The sequence below is a fragment of the Octopus sinensis genome, linkage group LG3, assembly GCF_006345805.1.
Source record: "Octopus sinensis linkage group LG3, ASM634580v1, whole genome shotgun sequence".
Lineage (NCBI taxonomy): Eukaryota > Metazoa > Mollusca > Cephalopoda > Octopoda > Octopodidae > Octopus > Octopus sinensis.
Genome location: NC_042999.1, coordinates 87,427,733 through 87,440,043, shown reverse-complemented (window position 1 = coordinate 87,440,043; position 12,311 = coordinate 87,427,733). Strand labels below are relative to the sequence as shown.

Here is a 12,311-nt window from a genome sequence, read left to right as displayed (position 1 = left end):
CTTCACAATTTAGGTGATACTTTATAAATATGGATGTACATCTAATACACTCATATTTGTATATACACTCATATTAGATATATGGGTGTATATCTAATATGTGTGTGTATGTGTGTGTGTGTGTGTATACAAGCACATACGCACACATACATATATATAGAAGGATAGATAGATAGACAGATAGATAGATAGATAGATAGATAGATAGATAGATAGATAGATAGATAGACAGATAGATAGATAGATAGATAGATAGATAGATAGATAGATAGATAGATAGATAGATAGATAGATAGATAGATAGATAGATAGATAGATAGATAGACTAATCATACGGTAACTATACACATTTTGTATATGGGTAGATACAAAATTCATTTTTTCCATTTATATATTTCACATGCATATACGCGCGCTCACACACACACACACACACGCACGCACACACAAACACACACACACACACACACACACCACACACACACACACACACATACACACAACAAATGAATTTCAAGGCATTAATCTAATGTATTTATTTTGTTTTTTCTATTTGCAGGTGAGAAAAGCCAGGAAAGCATCTCAGCATCTGGATGACGCCATTATGGATTTAGGTCGCTATACAGACTTCTTGCTTGTTCTCGGAGTCTATATTTTGTGTTTGTTTATGAGAGCAGATGCTTCACAAGATCCCATAGTCACCACATCGAAAGGTAAAGTGCGAGGTTTCCGCAAAAATGTAGATGGAAAGCAAGTGGATGTATATTATGGCATTCCATTCGCTAAGCCACCACTCGGAAACCTTCGCTTTAGGCATCCACAACCCAATGATCCTTGGTCAGGGATTTTTAATGCAACTGTGAAACCGAATTCCTGCATGCAGGGATTTGACAAAATCTTCAAAAATTTCTCTGGAGAAAATGTTTGGCATGCCAATACACCTCGCTCAGAAGATTGCTTATATTTAAACGTTTATGTTCCCAAAGTGAAGAAACCAATCAAGAACAAAGCGGTGTTTGTTTGGATCTACGGAGGTGGCTTCTATAGCGGTACATCAACTTTAGATATATATGACCCATCATATTTAGTTCTTTTAAATGATGTGATTGTAGTTTCGATACAATATCGTGTTAGTGTTTTAGGATTTCTTGCATTAGGCATACCCGAAGCGCCTGGGAATGCTGGAATGTTTGATCAGCTCATGGGTTTAGACTGGATACAACGTGAAATAAGAAATTTCGGTGGAAATCCTAGAAACGTTACATTATTTGGCGAAAGCGCCGGTGCTGCAAGTGTCGCTTTTCATTTAGTTTCTCCACTCAGTCGATCAAAGTTTGACAGAGCTATCTTACAAAGTGGAAGTTTAACATGTCCGTGGGCAGTTATAAGTAGAGAAGAGGCCTTCAGGCGATCCAAGGTACTCGCTGAAAAATTCAAATGCTCTCCGGTGGATACAGCTTGGGATATTTATAAATGTCTAAAAGCACAACCAGCCAAAGATTTTCCAGACTATGTATGGTATGTTGTTGAAGGTATATCTCAATTCCCTTTCGTATTAATCGTTGATGGAACATTCCTTGTTGAGACTCCGGAAATATCATTAGCCACACAAAATTTTAAAAGAGTGCCTCTTTTAGTAGGATCTAATAAAAACGAAGGAACATATTTTCTTGCATATTTCCGTAAAGACATTTTTGATATAGAGACCAACGCTCTAATTAGCAAAGAAATATTTCGTATACTTTCGGATACGTTGATTGAATACTACCCTCAATATCCAACGAAACTTAACTCCTTCGGGCGAGATGCAGTTTTATACCAGTATACAAATTGGGAGAATCCCGATGACAAAATATCTAACAGAAATAAACTTGACCAATTAGTTACTGACTATAATTTCCTCTGCCAAGTGAATCAATTGGCAGAAGCATACTCGAACGCGGGAGAAAAAGTTTATTATTATTACTTCACTCAAATTCCATCGCAGTCTCCATGGCCGAAATGGGTTGGTGCATATCACGCAGCAGAAATTGAATATATCTTCGGATCCCCCGTGGATCGTAGCAAAAACTTTTTAGACAATGAAGTCGAATTGAGTAAGAAAATGATGCGTTTTTGGACTAATTATGCAAAGACTGGGTAAGTACGGCAAATTACGTTCTCATGTTGTCGTTATTTTATTATTTTTTTATTTAATAAACGATCTGTTCTTGTTCCAGTAGAGCTTATATCGTACTTTTATAGTTTTAGTTAAAGTTTTGCTTGTTTTGATTTTTTCTTTTTTTTTTCGCCTGTTTTTTGTTTTTTGTGTTGTAAGCGTAATTTCTAATTAAATCATAATTTTGTGAAATCTCTCGGTCTGTAACATAACTTCCGATTTGATTCGCAAATTCCCTCATCTCCGTTGCTTTGTCCCTCCCTCTATGTATATGTACATATGTATAAAAGTGTGTGTGTGCGTGTGTGTGTGTGTGTGCGTGTATGTGTGTGTATGCATGTATGTATGCATGTGTATTTATGTGCGTACATACACATAAATATTCCTCAACAAGGTTGTTAAAGACATAAAACTATCACTTAAGAAAATAGAAAGTTTCGTCTTTAAAAAGCAATTTATTACAAAATGGTAAGAAAAACTTGAATCACCATTTTAAAATTTCTCTGAAGAAAGCTTAATAATAAATATTCGTTATTCTGTCTTAAATTTTAATAAGTTACTTTCTTAAGAAATACAATGTAGCTATCTACCAATCTGTTATTGTTTTAACTCGAATCTTTCCCAATACACAAGAAACCTAAACGACTCACGGACACTATTCACTTCAGTTTCCTCCAATCCATCATTTTGTGGAGACACATGACCTAGTGGTTAGAGCAGCGGACTCGCGGTCGAGGGATCGCGGGTTCGAATCACAAACCGGGTGATGTGTGTGTTTATGAGCGAAACACCTAAACTCCACGCGGCTCTGGCAAAAGGTAATGGCGAACTTCTGCTGACTCTTTCGCCACAACTTTCTCTCACTCTGTCCTCCTGCATCTTGCAGCTCACTTGTGACGGACAGGCATCCCGTCCAGGTGGGGAACCCATACGCCAAGGAAACCGGGAAACCGGCCCTTATGAGCCAGGCATGGCTCGGGAAGGAAAAATCCATCATTTCAGAATGTAGTTAAAGGATTATTTTCTAACAGTCATTTTAGAATTAATTTCGTTGTTGAACCGTTTGTCATTAATGATGAACGTATGCAAGAGGATCTCTGGGGCGCCCCAATTACAAAGATGTTAAATTCCTTAGAATTATTCTATACACACAACGCAGATTGTAAAAATGTCCTACTTGTTGTTTAGTATATATAATGCTGTATATAGATAGAAAAACGACTAAGAACTAATATGTATTTTAATTTAGAATAAACACTAGGTCATGCACTAATTATAAATAATTTTCTAAATCAGTAAAGAAGGCGTCGAGCTGGAAGAATTGTCAGTGCGCTGAACGAAATGCTTAGCAGTATTTCACCCGTCGCTACGTTCTTAGTTCAAATTCTGCCGAGATCGACTTTACCTTTCATCCTTTTGGGGTCGATAAAATAAGTACCAGTTGTATACTGGAGTAAATGTAATCGACAATCCCTTCCCCCAAATTTCATCTTGAAGTAATGTTAGCTTGAGTAATGTTAGTTTGAGACGGCTGGGGTTTGAAGTTGTGAACTTCTTTCCAAGGTTCTTCCAAGTCTCTAGTCCCCTTGTTATTTGATTTGTTTTTGTTTTATTTTGGTTTTCTTTTCTTTTTTCTTTACGTTACGACCACATCATGAAATCAAGTCCGTTGGGGGCGCTTTCTGGTATCACTAAGTGAAACAATTTTATTCTTTATTACCTCAGGTCACTTAGAAATTGCGTGTACGTAATAGATTTTCTAAAAAAGTGTCAGACGAATTTCAACGCTCATTGATACATCTCTGATCACGAGAGAACTAGCATCAGACTAGTAAGGTAGTGAGCTAGTAGAATCGTTAACACGTCGGATAAAATGCCTAGCGGCATTTCGTCCCTTTTTACATTATGAGTTCTGACTCAGAGTATGGGTCACTCTGTCTGTGTGTGTGTGTGCGCGCGCGTGTGCATGTGTGATCTTTGTATTTGGCCCTTTACTGCTTGGCATCCTGTATTGGCTCGGTTATACCCCGTACTGTAGCGGCTCGATAAACAGAGCAAATAAGAGACAGCGAACCAAACTTAAAATAAGCATTTGGGTCGATTTGCTCAACTAAATCCTTCACGGTGTTGTTCCAGCATGGCTGCAGTCCAATGACTGAAACAACAAAAGAAAAGAAGGAAAATAACGCATATATATATATATATATATATATATATATATATGGATCAAAACAGTTTGATTCAAACTATTTTGATCCATACATATAACTCACAATAAATGTGTTGAGTGCCCTTCTTTCGTTTGTCTACTCAGTCGTATATATATACTACCTTCCCAGCTTTATTGATATATATACGTATAATAATAATAAAATGTTAATTTTACGGAGATTTCAACCTCAGTAAGCTTTCGAATCTCCATCTGACTCCTCTGAAATTATTAGGATGGGAAAAGTAAATAAAGAACAGTTAGATAGAATAAACAAATAACTAAATCTTTATAAAACCATTCTTGTTTAAATTTACTATATTACTATTTACTTTATTTAAGCTACATCTAATTTCATTTTAAATCAAGTCATAAAATAACTAGTCGGATATCGTGAAGTTTGTAGGTCAATATTCAGTTAACAATCTACATCGAAATAATACATCATATCGCTTATTCGCACCGAACAACTTTTTTCTGTAATTGATATACCTGAGATGAGATTTCATTTTCTTGGAGTTTCCAATATAAACTCGTCTTCATATATTGTTCATGTATTTTTACGCTCGATTTTGAAATTGTAGTGCTAATTATTCATATACTCAGAAAAAATTATTTATGAAGCTCATTTTATTTCTGAATCAAAAGAAGCCATAAGAGCAGTGCATATATTTGATTTCGTTAGATTAAGCGATGGATTACTAATTCTCTTTCCCGTCCTCCTTGTATGACGTTGGTTTATCACAGGTAACTCTGGGTAAAATTGAACATAACAACTAGAAGCCGAAATATTCGCCAAATTTACAGTTGTTAATTATACCATCTGTGATGTTTTCTGAGAACTAGGAAGACCTCGTAGTTTAGGGTTAAGTGTTTTAGACTTAAACTTGACATAGTGCTGGAAACATTACAATATGGCAGTTATAGACTTTGATATATGACAGAATAGAAACACAACGAAAACACATGATCACATAGTAAGGGACTAATAATTCTCTTTGATTTTTTGACACAAGGCAAGTAAATTTGAGGGGAGGGAAAGTTGATTACATCAACCTCAGTGCTCAACTGGTACTTATTTTATCGATCCTGAAAGGAAAACAGTCAAAGTCGACCTCGGCAGCATTTGAACTAAGTAGAAAATGCCAGATTTATGCTGCTAAGCATTTTGTCTGGCATGCTAACGATATTGCCGGTTCGCTACGTTATTAAGGGAACTAATAATACCAATTAACTCTATGTTACCAACAGAACAGTCCTAGTAGAAATGAGTTAACGGCGGAAACTGTACATAGTGGATCGACCGTCTTGAAATAGCAACCGCCAAATCACACTGTACCGTTTTAAATCTAGACAACTAATCATTGACATGACAAGTCCATTTGTTTGAGGCTGTCTTGGATCTAATAACAAATTCTTACTAGAAATTAAAGATGACTTTGTAGATTTCTATAGGTCTTATTTCATAGCAAGTTGATTCATCGTCAAATTATTCCTCCACTTTCTGTTGAGATGTTAATATAAAGTCAGTTATGACGAAGCAATATTCTATTCTCTAGACACTAGAGAGCTGCTATTTTTGTTGCTGAAGAGGGGGGAAACTCTGTGTTTTTATCTAAATTTAGCTCATTACAACTAAAATATACGAATGATGTTTGGAATAGTCGTTATGCTACGGGTAACGTATTTCACGTTTCCCAGCTGGTGACGTCAGTCACCTATAATTCTCCGGTTCTGTTTTTAACCGTGTTGTCTAGTCGTATCATCTCACAATATAAGAGTTACGCACACAAGTAATCAAGCTATAAATATCTGTGTACGTGCACATGTTTGATGTGGGGGCGTGTGTGTGTGTGTGTGTGTGTGTGGAGGTGTCAGTGTGTATTTATCTGCGCGATATCGTTATCGTGTTTAGCGTTTTCATTTCAAGTAAAAAAAATACTTCAGAAAACCGATGATGAAAGGTGTTCTTGCTCTGATCATCAAGCGCTTTTGGACCACATTATTCGATGCGTTCTTCCTTTGTTAGATATGTGATATGAGGAAAGGAAGATATGGCCACTTCTTAAATGTAGCATGTTCAGTGAATACATATAGAGTCTTCTTTTAGCTTGTTGTTCTTGTTGTTGTTGTAGGTGGTGGTGGTACTGCTTGTGGTGGTGGTGGTGGTACTGCTGGTGGTGGTGGTGGTAGTACTGCTGGTGGTGCTGTTGTTGTTGTTGCTGTTGTTAAGCAACAAGACGGGTAAGGGTGATTAGGTGATGGTCTAGGGCTTAGGGGCGGGAGACCCCAGACCTTGGGAGAAAAGAAATTTTAGTTGTCTTGTTGTAGTCGAGGGCTCTTCGCTGACGCCCGATACCACTGGGAGGTGGCCCTCGAAATCGCTGGAAATGGAGATCTCCAGGTACATCTTGAACGGCTGCTGGTGGTGCTGGTGCTGGTGCTGCTGCTGCTGCTGCTGCTGCTGTGCTGCTGCTGCTGCTGCTGCTGCTTAGAGAACATTAAATATATGTAAATATATGAATAACGACATTCGTTATTGTCGTTCAGTCCCGGGTTAATCAAAGCCATTCTATCCGTGACCATCCTATCATTTTGGATATCTTCGATTACATTATGCAATGTGTCCTTTCTTTTTTAAGACAATAGACTGCAACTTGAGAAAATTTGGCTATTAGTTCCACAATGTAGGATGCCTCGTCAGCTAAACATAAGTGTTCTAGGTGTCACACAAGGAACTCAGATATAGTCTTTTTACAAGGACTTGCTAATTTTTTCATGAATGATTAAAGATACCACAGAAAGACAAGATTAAAGCTAGATTTATATTTATAATTTAAACATATTATTACGTAGCCTAATATGCCGATGGCAATAAGAGCTGGTGTTTCTAATAAAACTGTCAGCTGCAATTATTGCAAAACACGCTTGTCTGTCCGAAGGAAAAGATTTAGATAATAAGCTTGTCATGAAAATCTGTATCCCTTGTTAATAAATAAATGGCACCCGTCCTTAGTTTCCGACAATGCGACAGGAGTAACATCACTCAGCAGTCAATACTGCATTTTCTCTCTATGGAAAGAAATGAATGATAGTTAAGATGAACTCTTGATAATCCTAGCCAGACCTCATTTAAACTTCGCTGGGTAATCCTTATATTTACCAAAGAGCTTCTCTCTTTTTCTCTCTCTCTCTTTCTTTCTCTCTCTCTCTCTCTCTCTCTCTCTCTCTCGTGGCCTAAGTAAAGGCAGGATTTAAAATAGATAACCGGAAGTAAGGGATTACCAAGAGGTTAAACAGTACTAGACTCACAAGCCTTAATAAAAGCCATTGATTCCTTGTTCTCGTGTGTCCTTGTATACAAGTATTCATTTTATCCTGACAGGGTGTCTGTTCACCCTCCATGCACCAGGATGAGACACAAAGGAGATTTTACCAGTTTGGTCGCCAACTGCCCGACTGAAACAGAGTATACTGGTTTATGTGATTATCAGTAGCATATCATTATGAATCGATTTAACCTCTTGACAACGTTTCCTTTATATTCAATGTACACAGGGAAGACGGTGGTGAACCGTAGAGAGCCACGAATAAAATACACTGTGGTGTTTAAATAAGTGCCTTTACATCATAACCTCAAAACATTTCTCAGCTAGGGGTTTCTAGATAAACAGCTTCTTTAGTTGTTCCACCTATAGCATTCTAGATATTTTTTTACGCCTGTTGTGAATATATATTGGTATATCATTAATTTAGATGTCGTTGGAGTAAAAAGAAAAAGGTGTGACATAATGACCGAGGAAAATAAATAGCTGAAATGTATGATAGTGAAAATGTTACAATTTAATTAAGCTTTTAAGTATATAAGATGAAACGCTTCAATATTTCTTTTATCGTACGAGTCAAAAATCTATCATATGATATAGCAGAATTGTGTCACTTAAATAAATAAATAATTATTTCAAAGGGATGAAAGCTTTATCATTTTTGTAATGGTTATTAACTCCAGATTTAGAAGTAACTATCCTAAATTTGTAGAAAAAGTTACTGGAGAAAATATAAAATGCGACAAAATGGTGGATTTTGAACAGGTTAAATCAAATTCAGATAGTAGAGCTCAATTGACTGACTCCGAAAAGCAAAAGAGAACTGTAAATTTATATTTATTTTACGATGCGATTATTTGGGAATCTTTCAATAGGAAACGCTGAATTAGAATATATATGATATATGGTTTTGTATGTTCGTCTCAATCCACACGAGACAAAGACGATGAAATTTTGAACGGGTGTATAGATAGAAATATCTCTAGCGGCATAACAGTGCGATTGTGTAATAAAAGGGGTAGTAATTAGAAGTAATGGCTAGAAAATGAGCGCATTTTACGACAGGATTATTAATATTTAAGAATTGTGTTCAAACAGTAGTAGGTCCATAACTACAAATAAATGGGGTAGAAACATTCAGTATCAGATAGTGTGTGTGTGTGTGTGTGTGTGTGTGTGAGTGTGTGTGTGTGTGTGTGTGTGTATACATATGTATATGTGTACGTTCACATATGTATAAATATGTGTCTTTACTTCAGTTGACTAATCCATGCATTGGTGTATACGTTTACATATCAACGCCAGATTAAAATAACACGGTGTATTAAAACTAAATACTGAATAGTTACATCGTAAAAAGCATAGATATTTCACTAGATTATATCTATCTTCTAAATTATCTGATATCTGTGTCAATGTCGAAAGCAAGCAACATAAACACTAGCTTCCTTATTACGTAAATACATGACTAGAATTGAAAACACCGTGCGAAAGTGTTCTTCCAAAAAAGATACATTAACTTCATTGGGAGAGGTGCAATGATACGGCGTTCCGTACCACATTACCAATGATAAGAGAAGGTATGGCTATATGATTAAGAAATTTGCTTTGCAATCATGTGTTACCGGGCTCGATCCCACATCATGGCATCTTCGTCAAGTGACTTCTACCATAGTTTCGGTTTGAACCATGCTTTGCGAGTGAAATCGGCTAGACGGGAATTGTGTGAAAGCCAGTCAAATCGACTGTGCTTATTACTGGGTTTTAGACCTAATTTGTTACCTTATTTATTACTACCACCTAGTGTTTGTGTGTCTTTAGTAGAACCTAATCTGTTTCATGCATTTAGCCAAGGTCACAAGGAAACCTTGCCCTCTAACAATTTAGGAGCCTCAGAAAATAGGAATGGACATTGCACTTCATTCCCTGGCTAATCGATTCGTAAACTTAGATACGAACCCCTCATTTATCCACCCCCTTATCAGTACACAGGTACCAAAGTGTGGTACAGCTTGTAGTTAAATGCAGTAACAGCACTGCCTACTTGACAAATATTTGTTGAGTCCAACTCATACCTTTAGCATACTTTCGCTTTCCCAAAACGCACTGCGCGAAGACAAATTCTTGGCATCGCCTACCTAAACAATACGATTGTGTGATTTACCACGACGCTGTACAACGTTCATATTTTAGATATCGACATTGTAGTTACAATGAAGTACAGTATTCATTGCTGGCTCCATTGTTCAAATTTGTTAGTTACAACAACTGCTATGGAAATTAATATACAGTAGTATAGTGATATTAAGTAGTACGTCATATCATCCTTGACTAATAAGGCTTAATTCGTTTGACACCTCTTGGCCATCGGGTATCTTTAGGGCAGTCTTTTCTTCATTTCTTTCAAGTGCACAAATCAGTCTCCTATGAGTTATTTCTCTCTTTCCTTCACCTGTCTTAGGGAACTTTCAAACATAGACAGGACATTATTTCATCGACTGGCTCTTCAGATCCAGAAAATGTTTCAGCCTCCAGCGACTTGATAACTGACAATAGCATAACTTTCACTGATTTAAAAGGATCTACAAAGGCCAAGGGGCACAATCTCTATCTATAAACCCAGAAAATAAAAAGAATTATAGGCTTACAGACCTTTCTGCTCTTAGATACCCTCCCAAAAAAACAAATTTCATGGATCTTTCTTTGAAAGAATATTTCAATATTATATATGTGTATGTATGCAATGCTTAATGTCATAAAAATTTTCCTTTATTGCGTTTCGAATAAACATTAATCACTATGGTATTCGCTAACGTAGGAATTTATAGTAAACAGTTCCGAATTAATATATCACTACAATTCCTACAATGATGTTAATACACACTGAGCTGGCAAAGCTGTTACCGCGCCGGGCAAAATATTTTCGTCCGTCTTTAATTTCTGAGTTCAAATTCCGCCCAGGTCGATAAATTAAGTACCAGTTAAGTAGTGTGGTCGATGTAATCAACTTACTCTCTCCTATAAAATGTCTGGCCTTGTGCCAAAGTTTGAAACCGATATCAATACACTTCTATTACCATGAGTAATATCAAGAAATATGGCATACATACAACACCTATAATTTAACTTTTATGAAATTACCCGTAGCGTTACCCATCATATAAAAGGTAGAAACATTCTTGTATAATATATGTATATGCACACACACACACACACACACACATGTATATATATATATATATATATTATATATATATATATATAATGTACCATACTTTATACTCGAAAGTTATGGTTCATCACCTCACTCAAGTTATATAACATGGAAGTAGGGTATATATTTGAATGTATACGCGAGAGAGAACTGTGAGGCAAAAAAAAGAGAGAGATAGAAAAAGGAGGAAAATTACACCTTGCACAGCAGAATGTATACATTTTTCTTTTTCTATTCCAGAAAATATTCCTAGTTTTGTTCTAAACTGTTTGGCAGCTATAAACCGCTAGAATAAACATGACGATCTAACATATTATGTAGCAGCTGACGTATGCAAGCTTCCTCGTACACTAAAAGCTATATCTGTAACACCAGATGATTTAGTATGGTTACAGACAGACAGACAGGCTGGCAGGCTGGCAAGCAAATAGGTAGGTATGTAAGTAGGAAGATAGGTAGGTAGGTAGGTATGTAGGTAGGTAGGTAGGTAGGTAGGTAGGTAGGTAGGTAGGTAGGTAGGTACGTACGTACGTACGTACGTAGATAGATAGATAGATAGATAGATAGATAGATAGATAGATAGATAGATAGATAGATAGATAGATAGATAAAGAGAGAGAGAGAGAGAAAGAGACAGACAGACAGAGATGTAGATAGGCAAACTGACAGACAGACATACAGACAGACAGACAGGCAGATAGATAGATAGATAGATAGATAGATAGATAGATAGATAGATAGATAGATAGATAGATAGATAGATAGATAGATAGATAGATAGATAGATAGATAGACAGATAGATTGACAGACAGACAGACACGTAAATATACCTATCTTTCTATTCATACATACATACATACATACATACATACATACATACATACATACATACATACTGTCGCCCTAAGAGATTGAGCAAGGTTTTAACTTAATCACACAAGATGAAAGAAACCTAACTAAGCCGAAATCACGATCCTTTGATTGCTAGACTCATATATTCTCTCTGGGGATTGTAAGACCAAAGTAGTTTTAGAGTAGGAGTTAACAAATTATATGTTTGAGGGGACGGTAGGAGGTGTAAATTTACTCACTGTATAGAATTTGTTTGTCGTAAGTGTGTGCGTGCGTGTGTGTGTATGTGTTTGCGCGCATGCATGTGTCGAGTGCGTGTGAACGTGCTCGTATGTATACGTATGTCTGTAAGCAGTTGAAAATTTGTTAATGAAAATGTATACCTCTCGTATTTAGGGTGGCCCAAAGGTAGGTTTATAGTTATCACGTAGGTACTTTAAATTTCTTTTAAAACATATTACGTTTAAATTTCTATCTTACAATTAACTAAATTAGCATAGAATAATGGTTTCATATCTTTTTTTTTATATAATTAAGATCTAAACTGTTAA

The 12,311-nt window shown here is 36.3% G+C and overlaps 1 protein-coding gene across 2 annotated transcripts in view; it reads left to right on the top strand.

The window, feature by feature from the left end:
• LOC115209084 (acetylcholinesterase) overlaps positions 1 to 12,311 on the top strand; it is a 163,301-nt gene that overhangs the window by 91,196 nt on the left and 59,794 nt on the right. For both annotated transcript variants that reach the window (XM_036501131.1, XM_029777194.2), the window contains exon 2: positions 560 to 2,139. In XM_036501131.1, coding sequence (XP_036357024.1) covers positions 605 to 2,139 — 1,535 coding nt within the window. In that variant the 5' untranslated portion in view covers positions 560 to 604. The remainder of the gene's footprint in view (positions 1 to 559; positions 2,140 to 12,311) is intronic.